Raw genomic sequence first — 16,068 nt, forward strand, 5'->3', positions numbered from 1 at the left:
GAAAGAGGGTTTGTTCTTTCTGCCCTGTCCTCCATCTTCATTTCTCTCTGTCATCATTTCTTAGACTGCATTTGTTCTTCTGCCATTTATCAGTACGGTTCTTGCTCTTCCTTCGCCAGGCCGGTAAGAGGCACTCTGGGACATCTCGGAGCCCCACCTAAGGCCTCTGGAAGCTGGCTGATCAAGGAGTGTTCCCTTTAGGTGCCTCTGCCAACTGTGGCTGGAGCTACCAGAGGCTGTGGCATCATGCCCTCATGCTACAGGAAGGGCTGGTGAATACACACTTCAAAGAGCATGTCTGACAATGCGATGTGATGAGTTAATTTAATGCCTAGGTTAACTACAGGCTCAGCTATGTCTGGTTTCTATCCACATTTCAGACCTCATAAACTTCTATGATCTGTTACTGCCTTTGTCTTGTTGTAATTTACAGTAGCACATCATTCTTTTATTTTGTAAAGCTTTTTAAACCCGGTTTGTTTTGGAAAGATGCTATACTGTATAAATAAAGATTATTAGGATCTGGAGGTGAGCAGGACTTTGCCTTATGCTTTGGATTGTTTAGATGAGCTTAGTTTAGACGCTGTAAGATGCTCAAACATATATTTTAGATTACATTTTAATCTAATGTGTAAGTGTATAAACTGTATAGTTGGCATTTTTAACATTGTTCTTTTTCAGATCAAACCATCCCTTTATGGCCCGTTGTCTCTTTGAACTCTCTCAACTATGCTGGCACCATCCGCCGCATACCATTTCATAACTCAAGAGACAGCCCTAAAGAATAATGTTGGGAAAAGGGGAAGCTGATCTCTGGTCAGTGCTCCAGCTCTGGCCGCAGCAGGCCTCACTGTGGTGTCGGTGGTGGCACGCCTGGGTGGGCCTCGTGAAAACATAATCCATCTCCCCCGCCATTCAGACGGGACAGCGGACCTCGTTTTCCCAGCAGCAGACGCTGAGCCAGCATGGCCCCCTCTGTAAAAGACGCTACTGTCCACCTCCGCGAGCGGAGCGTGCATGGCCTAGCGTTGGCTAAACAAAAGGTGGCGCACGCAGAGGTTAAGTCTGGATATAAAGGAAGGAGAGGCCTTCTAAGGTAGCAGAACATCGCCGCCCACTCATTCAGACAGACACCCGTTTCCACACTTGGGTCTCTCTGGTTCGCCGGGGTTAAAAAAGGCCTGTTCTATTTGGATTTCCAAACTAAACGGGTGCAGTGTTTCGCCCGTCTATCCCTGTATAATCAAGTCAGCTGCTATTTATTTTATTGGCAGGCACTGAGGCCCCATTCGCATGTCAAAAAAAGGGTAAGACTGCAGTCGGGCCGTCCCGAAAACCACTTTAGGAAGGAGAGGGGGGCGGCCTTAAAACAAAATGGAATGAGTTGCTCTTGGCCGGGGTGCCCGAGAACCATATAATAAAGCATAATTTGAGCGCTTTTTCCCCCCCCCTTCCGAGGGCACAGTGTAATTAAAAATACATGTCGACATACTTTGCCGTCTCTGGTTTCCAAACGGGAACCGAGCTCTGCATATTTGACCGTAAATATAGAAAATACAAGCGCAGCACAGCCGAAAACCTGCCCTGGCAGGCGAGCAAAAAGGGTTCCTTTTGCCGTGACAGCTTGGGTGAAATATGACGATCGGGGAGAAAGACAAACTTTCACATTCAATCTAGGAGCCAGAGGATTTTATTATTGTTATTCCAAGGTAGAGGGAAAGAGAGATGAAAAAAAAGAGAGGGTGAGAGAAGTTAAGAAGTGAAAGCAGCACGAATGTGTGCCAGAATGCGCTCCCTGCACCTGAACCTGCACAGTCACGATAGAGTGTGTGTGTGTGTGTGTGTGTGTGTGTGTGTGTGTGTGTGTGTGTGTGTGTGTGTGTGTGTGTGTGTGTGTGTGTGTGTGTGTGTTCATAATGACCTCAAGGGCGCTGGTACCGGTAGGCGGCAGTGAGTGGTGCCAAAGAGGCTGCTATAGCCATACTGGAACTCTCTTCCCGACCCTGCTCTGGCACCTCAGCCGGCCCGGCCCAGACAATCAAAGACCCCTTTATGAGGAAGGGGCCGCTGGAAGTAGAAGCCATGCAGCTCCGGGGTTCTTTACACTTCACCCGAACAGCGGGAGGGGGGAGATGACCGAGAGGTCGGCCAAACTACTCTGCTGCTGCAGATTCAACAGAATGTGTCGCGTGTTTGCGAAGTTATTTTAGCGTGTGAAGCATGTGCTAGAAACAGTGTGAGAGCTAGTGTTGGGTGTTGATGCTCCAACATGACCCACTGCAGGGCACCCTGCAGAGATGAGCAGGTTTGGGGCTGTCATGGCATAAAGGTATTTGATTAAAAACACACCATCACTGCAGCATCCACAAAAAAAAAAAAGTTTTACCTTTGATAACTGGAAGCTCTTTAACCCATTCAATCCGGGAAAGCATCTGTGTCATTTTATGATTTCCACACTATGAGATATGATCATAATCAGCCTCATGGTGGCGCTATAACAGGCCGATTCACGTTTTTACCTATAACTGCACCTATCTGTGTAAAACTTTGTATGCGTGTATCCAAATTTCACGCAAATCTGTACACATGATCTCTATAGTCATGTGATCAAGTCGGATTCGTTACATTTTTTATATTTCATCCTGATTGGCTAAGATTGACATCTAAAGTATGCAGGAGTGGCCCGTTTTGAACAAAATGCCGCAAATCATAAAAGCAGCGTCCGATTGCGGTGAAACTTTGCGCGCACATTCGCACTACGTTGAGGAACAAATGCCACCCTTTTAACATTGCCCTATTATAGCGCCACCAGGAGACAGATTTTTGCAAAACTATTTATTTTTATATTACTCCTACAAATTGTGTCCAAACTTCACGCAAATCGGTACACATTATCTCTATAGTCAAGTGATCAAGACGGATCCGTCAGATTTTTCATATTCCATCCTGATGAATGAATTTCAAACATTGCTGGCTCACAATAACCTACCTGACCTTTTCCTAGTATTATACTTGACATTACTGCCAACTTTACTTTCCCAAAGCACGCCGTAGTTTGTTGAATTTTCGAAGAAGCCATTGGATTCCATTCAAAGACTTGAACCCCAGCATCCCTATTCTAAGGGGAACATTAGTCAAAAACAGCAGATCTACAAGCTCGCAGCGCGATGCGCTTTGAGCTTGTAGATCGGTTATTTTTGGCAAAGAGATTTGATGTAGATAAAAAAAAACTAAGAATAGAGGGTCTAAGTGGTTAAAATAAGCGTGCAGACACTTGAAACTTGCTTAATCCAAAACGATGGTAATTCTGTCACACTTATTTCTTTGTCAAAGTTATGCTACTCTATCTGGCCAAAAATAATCCCTGGAGAAGAGATTAATTTATGAACGGAATTCTCAAAGTACAGAAACAGGGAATTTTAAGGTTTATCACCTGAATGTTTGAATTAAAACGGCTGGCAGTGTCAGTGTTAAATATACCATACCAGACTTTTAAGAGGGAGGCCGTTTCTGACCTGCCTTGTAAAATTGCGGAATATACAATGTGTTGAATTGCTGAGCAAAATTTACCCTTTGAATAAAACCTACAAAAGCAACATTGTAGGTTCACTTTTTAGCTGGATTAAAGTGTTTCACCTGGCTGGCCTGGCTCTTGCCCTTTCCCTTTCACTGCTTCACACAGACAGGACATTAATCACTGATATTATAACACCACAAATACATACAATATTTAGGTAAAGAGCACTGTTAACATATACCTTTCTCAACACTGCATTTCTGTGGCGGGGTAAGTAAACCGAAACCTGAGACACGGCATTGAAATTGAAAATCAAACACTCTAAATACACACACACACACTGTAAAGGACAACCTAATAATCTGTGTTCGCATTTATTCCAGAAGTTAAATATACCGTACACCCATAATCTGCCAAGTACTGTATATATAAACCCTTTTCCTTAGAACATCAGTGCAAATATTGATGGAAATGTCATGAAGATATATAGCTTGGTTGGGAAAATACCTGCTGATGCATGACAAGTTAAAAATACACTTGAGCAAACACTGTTGTAACGCTGAAGACATATGGTAAATGTTGGGGGTGTGTGTGCGAGCAAGCAGAGTGTACTGTATGTGAGAGACAGTGTGTCAGACATACGGTATGTGTCAGGCAGTGTTGCCATGTCCGCTATTATAAGTGACTTTGGGCTTGTTTTTCCTGTAAAGTCGCTTGTTAATGTTGGTTGTTTTTTGGGCTTCTTTCTAAAGTGTAGTTGCTTGTTTGGGCTTGCTTCCTAATGTTGTTTAGTGTTTCTCAAATATATTCATGTCAAGGACCACACAAATTAATATGTATTTGTCCACGGACCCCTCTTCTGGAATTATTTTGTGTAGGCATTGTGTGCCATTGGGACTAGTGTATGTGAGTGAGGAAGCAGAGTGTATAGTGTATGTGAGAGACAGTGTGGCAGACCACAGTCATGTGGTTCTGTCTGACTGTCTGACGACCCAAGAGCTCTCCCTCGCCTGAGGTCGACCGGCTCAGCCACGCTTGAACCGAAGCGGAATCGACTCGGGCACACAATGCGTTCTTTAAATGCTGCAGTGATCCAATCTAGTCTAGTCACTCTCTGCTTCCTCCTCTAATGAAACGGAGGCAGTTAAATAGATGGAGTTGTTGTCTTTACATAATAGATAAACTATTTGCAAATCACATTTCATGCATAGACCATAGCTCAAGGTGTTTTTTTAAAGTATTGGAAAGCCAAGAAGCTGTCAATATTGATAAAAGTTGGATGAAAACGCATGAGTGGCTGCCTTAAAGCAGCTTATATGCTCAGCAACATTAAGACCAGCTGGAGAGCATGTGTGTGTGTGTGTGTGTGTGTGTGTGTGTGTGTACAGTAAGTGTGTGGGTGCATAAGGGTTATAGTTAGTGTAAGAGGGAGGATATGAACCCTAGTTACGCTAAGGGGGGTGGGGGGTGTTGGGGTCAGTCCCCTCTTTCGGGTACAGGGTCAAAGGGTGAGGGACATTTCAATCCTTTCTGAATTTCTGTCTTGAAATTTGCAGTTTCATAATGTGGGGAGAAGATAGAGGTGGGTATTTTCTTTAATGACTGAGTGTTTCAATAATATTTACTACAGTTGTGCAGACAGGAATTATATGTCCTGAGTCGTAATCCAAATATCATCCAATAAGCTTAAAACTTTTTTGAAATAAATCCTGTATAATTTATGAGAGTAAAAATGTGTCACTGTTGTGATATTTCAATGCCCTCAAATGATATGAAAGTGAAATGTATTCATTTCAAGATAGACATAAAGTCACTTTACATACGTACTGACTTAAAAGCACTTTGCTGTGCTGAGGAGGCAGGAGACCTGTGTGTGAGACAAAACGGCAGGCAGTACTCTTCACATGTAACCCAAAACACTGTCAACCAACCATTCTGAAGACACAGGATCCAACCAGCTCTCTTCTAATAGAAACACACTCAAGTTTGACAGCTCAACTTGTATAAAACATGAATGTTTTGACACTTTGACAGCTTTTTGCTCCTCTCCTGCTTTAATGAAAGCGAGTCAGGGCTCCCCCTGGCCCCTGCAGCTGTTGCGTTTTGTTTGACTCGTTGAGTGTTTACCCATCTCCCTTTTCTGCCTACCTCAATGCAACCACTCCTCGTTACCACCCTACGCTATTAATGCTTTATTTTTGCTGCCCGCCAGGCTACATCTTTTTTTTCCTGTCTTTCTGCCTCTGTAGCACAATGCCTACATTTGGATTTCTTTCCCTGCAGAGACATGGTTAGTCTGAGAACAAGGGAGAGGGACAAATAAGATACGCAACATGCATTTCTGCATGCAATGAAATCTACACATTCCATTCACTTCACCACAGTACAATACGGAGCGTTAACTCAGCGTTAACTGTGTAAAAAAAAGTGTAAAAATTGACCCGTAAAAAGGTCAAATTCTTACTTAAGGTTAAATTAACACTCTGGATTTATTACTACAATCAGGTATGGATACTTTCCTTTACATCGTCTTCCCACAATAATTAAGAGAAACTCTGCACAAGAATATGTATGTATGTATGTATGTATGTATGTATGTATGTATGTATGTATGTATGTATGTATGTATGTATGTATGAATCTGTACTCCATTAAAGGAATTGCTGGTCTAGACATAATGAAAACATACATATTTGCTCGAGACACAACACTCTCCCAACCGTTCAAGACCCTAAAGTGTTACTGAAAGTGAGGTAATTGGTATCAACACAACATGTTTCCCCCCTTCTCTCTCCAAACCTTAAAAGATCCCTGCATAGAGAAAACCATTTATCTGAACTGTTGTGGGCCATGTATGTCTGTGTACTACTGTGTGTGTGTGTGTGTGTGTGTGTGTGTGTGTGTGTGTGTGTGTGTGTGTGTGTGTGTGTGTGTGTGTGTGTGTGTGTGTGTGTGTGTGTGTGTGTGTGTGTGTGTGGTGGGCCTATGTGGGTGTTGGGTGAAATAGTCTGAAATCCTGGGGTTGATAAAAGACAGATGTCCTGACACGGAGCCAGCCGCGAGGCTGATAACTTTAACAGTTTTTTGGAGCAGAGCGGAGAGACGAGGGGATGTGTGCAGAAGACAGGAGGGGGAAAGAAGGAGAAGCAGAGAGGAGAGGATAAGATGAACCGTAGCACTGCTAGGGTTTCTGAAGCCCTGCGGAGACACCAAGGTGACTGTAATTGATAGAGATACATAGAGTAGTGCCCCGCACATACTGTACATTCTTGTTAAAAGGTTGTTCTGTCACATAATCTCATCAGTGACATAACCAACAATATGTGACATTTGCACATCGATCTGACTTGCCTTACCGATTGAGGTGGATTTTTACTGAAAAAGCTACTTTTTTGTGTGTGTATGTGTGGGTTCCATCCGATTTTTTACCAAAATGACTAAGCATTCATCATCGGTAAAGATCGTTTGCCCAATTTGGTCAATAACCTTAGGTTTTGGAGTGCTTCCATAGTTGCACTGCTGGAGCACCATCCAACCATATAATTGCAACGTCTTCAGTTTGAGGCCAGGTCGGCCTGTGAGACCTGTGTTGCGTGACATAAAATGGTAAATTTGTATAATAATAATAATAATTAATTGCATTTTTATGGCGCTTTTCTAAGTACTCAAACTTACTCAAAGCGCTTTTACAATGGTTCATTCATTCATACAGGGGGGGGGGACATTGGGAGGTGAAGCGGCGAACAGTCAACCCCAGCGTCCTCACTTTTCCCACATTCACACACCAATGGTGGCAAGCTAGCACCGACCGACTCATTGGGGGCAATTTAGGGTTCAGTATCTTGCCCAAGGACACTTCGACATGGGGACAGGAGGAGCCGGGATTCGAACCGCCGACCCACGGATCATTGGACGACCTGCACTACCTCCTGAGCCACAGCCGCCCATATACTCTCAGAGTTAAACTGCTACTCAGGATTTTGCAGGGATCCCATCACTTCTCTCTGCCCTTGCTTTTCAGTCATTCTTCACTGCACTATGAACCTGAAAATGCTACCTCCCCCCAAAAAATAAGCACACTGTAGGTATGAAACATTGGGATGTGAGATGACAAGCCAAGCGGCGTATAGTTTAGACTAGAGAACAAGCCTTCTAATGACACTACTGACTCACAGAGTGAGTAGACAGCAATTATGCCAGCTTATCATGAGCATTAGAGGACCAATTATGTGAAGATACAGTTGAAAATGGGTGAAGTGCTCCATTAAAGGGTTAAAGTCCACAATTGGTTTCTATATTAAACCATACTAAAATGAGACATGAGAATTAGAAATTGATTCGTGATACTTTTTACCACTTGAAGGCTGTAGTCCTTCTGCGCTCTCCTAATAAGGAGTCAGACAAGCACCAAACGATGCTAATTGACTGGATAACATTGCAGAGCTTTAACTCATAAGCAGAGGCTGTTCTGACACATATGGATACTATTTGACCAGATGACCAGATGTTGATTTCCCAAACACGCGTATCGTGCCAGCCGCTGTTATTGCAAGAGTTTCTGACCAAGAATCTGTATTAGAAAAGAAGAAGGGGGAGATCTCCACATTCTTTCAGCGTGAAATTAAATCCCTCGCTCCCTCTCTGCTGCTGCCTCCGTTTTCGCTCTTTCCAAAATTGCTTTAATGCAAAGATACACCAGACAATGCAATGAACCGAACACTTATCCAGCCTCACATTACGAATCCAGCTGAATACTTATGTAAATACACTAACAGCTTAATTTAAGTTTCTTTACTTGAATTACCCAGCTATTTGGACTTGTATGGGCCGGGGTAGTGATAATATTTATGTCAACTCGTGGCTGCCTCCAGTTACCCATTCATTAACAGATAATTTGTCAAATCTGTGCTCCCCGCTAACTCACAGCTGACTTTCAGTTGGGTCGTCTCTGAGAACCACACCAGACGTGTGTTTTGTATGGCTAATGGTGTGGTGTCTATACCAATGCTCAGCTAACAGTCGCTTGGCTAACACCTGTTAGGTATTACAGTCAAGTAAAGAGACGAGGCTTCACCAGGCCGAGCTGCTGGCTTAAGCCCGAGTTAAAGTATACTTGGTTGCGCGCAGGTGTCGTGCACTAAAAATATTTTGACTATTTCCAGTGCGCAACATCCACACAAAATTAAGTATAACTCACACTTTAGCTGGCCATTAAGTTAAACTTCAACCGAGACAGCTTGCTGAGAGCAAATACAAACGCACTACGAGATGGACTGACAGCTCACCACTCCAAGGGTCTCTGTGTACATGATGTGCATGTATGAGAGCGAGAGAGAGAGAGATACAGTATAGCTTCAACGCCATCCACATGAAAGTCACCCGTGAAGAAAGGTAAGCATGTATATGCACGTACAGTACACACCCACAGATGGACATTGCCCGGTGGGACAGGACACAGTCAGCATTTCCTCGCTGCAGCATAGCAGCGTGCTTGTGTGAAGCCTTGAGTGATTGGTTGCTGAAACGGCTTTGTGCGGACAGCTGGGTCGAGTGTGTCAAAGTTTGACAACCGCTAAAATATCCCAAATCCGATGTGCTGTTGCGTGTGTGTGCGCACGTGTGTGTGTGTGTACGTGTGTGTGAGAGAGAGAGAAAAGGAGTGTGTGTGTGTGTGTGTGTGTGTGTGTGTGTGTGTGTGTGTGTGTGTATGTGTGTGTGTGTGTGTGTAGGTTACCTGAGGTTAGTGTTCTGGCTGTCCATGGCCAAGCGGGAACCATTTGGACTAGGGCTACTAGAGAAAATGAGAGAGAGAGAGAGAGAGTCAAAGAGAAGGAGATGAAGAGGAGGGAAAAAGGGAGAGAAACGAAGTAGAGAGAGAAGCAAACGACAGGAAGAGAGAGGAAAGAAAGACAGATAGAGGAAGGAAGGATGGAGAGAGGGAGAGAGAGAGACGAAAGAGGCGGGACAGAGATGGACAAACGATGTACAGGCAGGACAAAAGAAATGAGGAACACAAGTAGTGGACAGTAGAAAGACAAAAGAACAAAACCAGAGAGCGGAGAGCAATGGAAAAGTTTAGCAGGGACACACAAAAAAACACATGAAATAGAGGACAAATAGAAAGAGAGAGAGAACCAAGGGACAAAAAAGGAAGAGAAAAACAGAATAGGTGAGATCAACAGGGCCACATGTGGCCCTCGTACAGCAGGCATATTCACGAGTGTAATGAACATTATATAGTGGAAAAAAGATGGTCCAAAACCATCTATGCACATTTAACCACCTGATGCATTCACTTTTTATAGCCACAGTATAGAGCACAATCTTTACAACCACGTACTGAATCAAGTATATGGGCTCTGAAAGCCTTCGCTGCCGCAACGTTTGTCTGTCATTCATGCCTTTAATAAATGATACAGCAGAGATCTCAAACCACCTTTTCTCTTTACCGTGACCGGCGATGACACTAAATACTATATGTATGCTCCTTCTTACAGTTAACCCATTCAATCCGGTCATGTCAAGGACCGCCATCTCAAAATATTTTGTTCCAGGGACACGCAGAACTGAAGATTTGAATTAAAAATGTTCCCTTTAAAATATTCAAAGATTTGCACAAATGTTTAAGATTTTTCTAAAATAGCAGCTCTACAAGCTCATAGTGCGGCACTCGGTTCCGCGCTATGAGTTTGTATATCTACTATTTTTTAATAGCCAAAGCATAAAATAATGGTTAAAGTGGTTGCACAGATGCATTCCCAGTTTTAATGGGTTAATCTTTGTCTTTTCATATTTTCCAAATATGTGTGCATCTCCCTGTGTGTTCACCGATGCTAAATAAAGCTGGCAAAAATAAGCACAGCCACTGAGGAACGCTGTGGGATTGAAAGGAGTCAAGGAACCTAAAGTGCCGTGCTTGTACTCAGAAAGAAAATACTAATAATCCACTCCCTTCATTCCCTGCTTTCCAGCATCACCTCACTGTGTAACATTGTACAATACAGTAGGTAAAGGTAACTCGCAGTCAAGAGACCTTTTTAGGGAAATCTTATAAATTCTCAAAATGTGTCTAGTGTTACGTTATTTGATCCCACAACTGGATGTCCTAAATAAGCTTCTCTGACATTGCTGTTTCTGCTAGCTTGCTGCACTGTATGCTTATTCTCAGCCATGAGTCTGGCAAACTCTTGGTTCAACATTGAATGTAGTTCAGCCTTATATCCGGAACTGTATATTATAGCAGGCCTAATTAGTTTGTGGTTTGAGGCTTGTTTTGATATACGGCCTAAAGAAGCTGGTGAAATGTGAAGAGATTCATGTGGCTGTCAATAGACAAGCTTGTGTGAGTGGTAGTGCCTGGGGCCTGCAGTCATCTATTTACTTTTGGGATGCCCTGGAGAAGGCTAGCGTGGACAGGACAGGACAGTAGCAACTGTTACAGCCTCAAACCTGCCCTGGGGAACTCATACTCAGTCTAATGTACTTACTTGAGAACTAGGTGGAGGTTGGCGGAGAGTCGTGGGTCAGTGAACTGCGTGGTTCGGTTGTTGTGGTCCACAAAGTAGACCCGTCCCGTGGCGGTGTTCCTGATCTCCCAGCCTGGTGGCAGAGGACCCAGCTCCTCACAGTTCACATTACTCAGGTCCCTGGGGAAAAGGGAATTATTGAATTTCTTTCAAGCATCATTTGCGTAGGGTCTCTGTGGGGGCTTCACAGAGCTCAGGTCGCAGGAAAAGACCCAAGAACAAAATGTTCACTTTTTTTACTCTTTGATTAACAAGGCTGAGGATTTTCCAACACAGGCCGGATGCATGTTTAAAACATAGTCACTAATATAAAGATTCTTGAGGGATCAGGGATCATATATTCAAGTATACCTACTTAAATACTGCAGTTATTACTGCACAGTTTTTACTGCCAACAACCATCCCTGACAAAGCGATACTAAAATAGCAACAAGGCTTCATAAATATGGATGCACATGCACTGCTACTCCAGTTTCATCAAATTCATTAAGACTTTGAGGACCCTTGAGGCTTTGAAATGGAACATCATAAATCCTCTCTAATTTCCCCCGATTTATTGATGAAATGCAACATAATGTGGTCATTACTCATTTAAGTGCTGCTGCTGCACTACCATTACGGTTTCATTATTACAAGCACCGAGAACTGCCATCAGAATTAAATATTTAGTCCAACATAGACCGTTGTCTAAGTGCCACAAACTATTATCACCTCATGTTTAGGTTAAAGAGACAGGTCTGCTGACAAGAGGTTCGAAAGAACAATGGGCCTTGATAACTGACAATTAATCACCACAGTCAAAGCTACCTTAGCATGGTGATACACAAGGCAGTTATTGGGTGATTTAGATGGATCAGCACTCTCCGGGCAACATAGTGAGTCTATCGAGGTCTTGAAACTATTCAAACGTTTCCTGGCAATGGGATGACCATTATGTGATTAAAGTAACAACAATGCTGAGGAAATTTCTTGCTCCAACAGAGAAACTCAAAAGTTATTCTATGCTCATGTACAGGTTTTCATTGCACAGCTCTATACAATTCATTTCAATTCTCTTTTGTGCTTTAATTCTGTAACATGGTTGATCAAAATGTCTTGTCAACTATACTCAATTGCTTACCGTACATTTTGTCTTATTGTAATTGCAAGCTGCTCTAGATAAGCGTGTTGGCCTTTAACTCATTCAGTGCCAATGAAATAAATAAAATAAAAACTGTGCCAGCAATTTTTAATTTTTCTTATACCTTTTTCAAGTAATCACAGAATATATATCTCCAGTATAATCGATCCCCTGATGGGTGCTAATCACAGGGTTGCACTGTGTGGTTTCACAAATGTCAACGAGGTCATTGGACCTTGTTGACATTAATTGTCTGCCTTTTGAAAATAACATAATAACATTGAAAAATACATAGTAAAAAAAAAGTGCTCAGGAGCCCGAGATACAGCCTTTTTCAGTAATAAGTTAAACAAGAAGTGAATGGAGCAGCAAATCTTCAAATGATGAAATCTTGGGTTCTGAACGTTTAAAAAAAAAAAAAAAAAAAGAACACGTCATTGGCACGTTGCGCCATTGCCGTAAAACGCGTCAATGGCACTCAATTCAATGGCACTCAATGAGTTAATGTGTGTAATGTAAAATACAAAAGCAAACATTGAAATCGTGATGCTTAATGTTGCTTAGCATAATCGCAGCCTATCTGACAAACTACTTGTTCTGCTACCTCCCGATGGACCTGGACCCTTTGCGAGTGTCTTGCATATGTGTACATCATGTGTGCTGCCTTGTGTGTGTATGTGTGTGTGATGTGAGGACACATCACTTGGAAACATCACGTTTTCCCGTCTCGGCATGCTGGGTCGTATCACCACTGACGGTCCAAGAAAGGACCAAACCCAAAGGGGGTTCTGTGGGGCGTTGGAGCTCATGTGGAGGCTCTTTCAGGGGAGGAAGAGAGCAGCTATACGCCAAGAAGACGCCAAAGAAGTGTAATGCAATAGCATTGCCTGTCGTCTCCCGTGGATTAACGAGTGGAGCTATGGAGAGTTTTTCAGACGATGTGATTGAATACAGAACCGGTGGCCTGTGCTATGTTCAGCAGAAACAACTGTCCAGAGGAGTTTAACCTTGGATGATAGAATATTAGCTGTGCTGTTACAGTACTGGGACGTTGTGAGGACACTGCTCAAATCGAAGCTAGAAAACTCAACCCGACGCTTAGAAATTATATCCCGACCGTACGTCCATTTGGTCCAGCAAAAAAAATGAAATTCCACGAATGATACTGTTCTGAACCCAAATACCAAGTAATCAAGCAATGAATTATGCCAAATGCAACCCTGTCAAATCCAGTTGGGTCCCCAACGGTATCCGGAATAAATGTCAAGGTCTATATTAGTTTAAAATATCAACTATTGGTAGTCCTTTTTATATAATGACTTAACCTTAGACAGAGAATGTCTACATGTAAACGGATATGTGTGCCTTTCAGTGAAAATGGAAGGTGTTACCTGGGCACTCGGGGGTCATGCCAGGTGCTGACACCAGTCTGTGTATGGAGGAAGTAGACCTGACCCTGCTGAGTGGTTCTTTGCTCTGGAGAGAGAAAGAGAGAGAGAGAGAGAGGGAGAGGGAGAGGGAGAGGGAGAAACGGGTAGAAGAGACCACATGTTACTAGGCCTGTCCCCGACTAAGGATTTGTATAGTCGAATCTGCTTGGCGACTAATTGCCAATAGTCGACTGGCAGTCGATTAAGGACCCCCCCCCCCCCCCCCCCCCCCCCCGAAAAAAAAAAAATGTTTTATTTGTTACGGCCCCAGTCGATTTTTTGAATGGGACACCTGGATGTGAGGAGAATATCACTGAGGTCTTTGACTGTATTTCCTTGTGTAACGTTACTGAATGGGTTCCAGGAGCTTTATTTACACAAAAACCAAAGCCAGGGAATACCTCGGATCCTCTAAACCAAAAAAAACACAAAGACAACACACTTTAAATAGATGGAAACAGGAAGACACACAATGACACGTTCAGGAAAAACTAAACATGGGAATTCACCTGATTCTTAATCATTTGTTGGATCTCAAACAAATGAGTTACTGTTAGGGGGTGAGAGTGTGAATGTTGACGGGATGTGTGTACGCGTGTGCGCGCGTGTGTGTGTGTATGTGTGTGTGTGTGTGGTGTTTGTGTGAGTGTTAATTCCATCACCTCCTACACCCTATATCCTAATAAAGACATTTGAACACCCCAACTTCCTACTGGCTCTACTCAACACATTTTGTACCCTCCTATCCCTCTCTCCATCTCTTTTTTTCCTCTTCTCTCTCTCTCTCTCTCTCTCTCTCCCTCTTGAGTCTGTCCAAGGCGTCCCTCGCCACACCCAGCCCGTGGTTCAGAGGGTTCAGCCGAGGGGAAAATGCCCGCTATAGCAGTTACTGGGTGACTCAGTTGGCCCACGCTCTGCCAGCCGTGGTGGACAGACACAGTGGGGGCATTTTTCAGAAAGTAGGGAGCCTGTCCAGCAGCAGTGGCATTCTAAGTCACTGGTATCCAGCACCAAGCTTAAAATAATGCCTTCTTTTACGGAGTCTGTGGGCATTGTAGGCTGCGTTGTGGCTGACTGTGAAAAACAAACAGAGTAAGCCTAAGCCTTGCTTGCATTCTGTACAAAAAGGGGGAAAAAACCTTAACATTCAGCAGTTTGTCGACAGGATCCGCGCGTCTTTGCGTATTCTCTAAATATGCGTGCATCTCCCTGTGTGTTCACCGATGCTAAATAAAGCTGGTGAAAACCAGCGCTGGCACTGAGGAACGCTGTGGGATTGAAAGGAGTCAAGAACCTAAAGTGCCGTGCCTGTACTCGGCAAGAACATATTAATAATCCACTCCCTTCATTCCCTGCTTTCCAGCGTCACCTCACTGTGGGAATACCGAGAGGAGAGGCGAGGAGGCAGTGTTGACTGCAGTTGTCATGATGTGGGGTAGTGGGGAGGGGGGAGATACAGCAAAGAGAGACAGAAAGAATCACTGAGCTAAGCACAGCAGGAACAGAGTGTACAGAGAAGGAAAGAAAAAGGCATCAAAATAGACCAAGAAAAGAAAAAAGCGAGACATAGTAAGTTGATAGTAAGATACTATGTGTGCAATTTGTGACCAAAACTGCACAAATCACGTGTTGGGAGTTAAGTGGTAAAGCCGCACTATAAAGGCTAGTTGCATGTTCTAATGTTGTGATGGTCTACATTTCATTTGACCAAATTGAAATGGCACTTTACAGGAGCAATGTTGGTTTACATGTATATTATTTTCAACTACTAACTTAAACGTTAGTAATGTGATATTTTGTGACATCATGGACGTGGTATGCGCTATCACACACACACACACACACACACACACACACACACACACACACACACACACACACACACACACACACACACACACACACACACACACACACACACACACACACACACACACACACACACACACACACACACACACACACACACACACACACACACACACACACACACTCACACGACTGGGAATTAAGCCACAACATTAAAAAAAAAGAGAAAAAGATGGGATGGGTTATTTATTTCTACGATTATTTTCTGCATGATAAAAAAGAGCATTCAAAGTATGACACTCTGGAGACAGCAATAATATTAGATTTAAACTAGAAACGGCCAATATTGCATGCGTGTCAGCCAGGATTAGAGCTGGCTGATATGAATTAATGATGATGTCAAGATATTTATGGGACTCCATATTGCCATGTTGCCTCTAAACGTCCTTAATCGTGCAATTCAACAATGTGCATCTACTGTGTGTTTATGTACTGAAATGAGATCCGAAAGATGAGCACAAGGAACAGAGTGTACAGAGGAAGAAAGAAAATGGCATCCAAAATAGACCAAGAAAAGGAAAAACAAGACGGAGAGACAGAGGATGGATTTTGGTTTTATCCTGTATTAAAATTGGCTAATGGGAGGTAGTGCAGTCACGATTATAC

The 16,068-nt window shown here is 43.2% G+C and overlaps 1 protein-coding gene across 4 annotated transcripts in view; it reads right to left on the reverse strand.

Moving 5' to 3' along the window:
• LOC308105540 (E3 ubiquitin-protein ligase SMURF2-like) overlaps positions 1 to 16,068 on the reverse strand; it is an 89,297-nt gene that overhangs the window by 10,555 nt on the left and 62,674 nt on the right. For 2 of the 4 annotated variants that reach the window (XM_080456343.1, XM_080456341.1), the window contains exons 9-11: positions 13,555 to 13,639; positions 11,005 to 11,163; positions 9,252 to 9,305 (exon numbers count right to left, since the gene is read on the reverse strand). In XM_080456343.1, coding sequence (XP_080312469.1) covers positions 9,252 to 9,305; positions 11,005 to 11,163; positions 13,555 to 13,639 — 298 coding nt within the window. Of the gene's footprint in view, positions 1 to 9,251; positions 9,309 to 11,004; positions 11,164 to 13,554; positions 13,640 to 16,068 lie in introns of all 4 variants that reach the window. The other 2 variants (XM_080456342.1, XM_080456340.1) reach the window with 1 other exon arrangement.

The sequence above is a fragment of the Gymnoscopelus braueri genome (assembly GCF_963280865.1).
Source record: "Gymnoscopelus braueri genome assembly, chromosome: 2".
In the NCBI taxonomy this organism is placed as follows: domain Eukaryota; kingdom Metazoa; phylum Chordata; class Actinopteri; order Myctophiformes; family Myctophidae; genus Gymnoscopelus; species Gymnoscopelus braueri.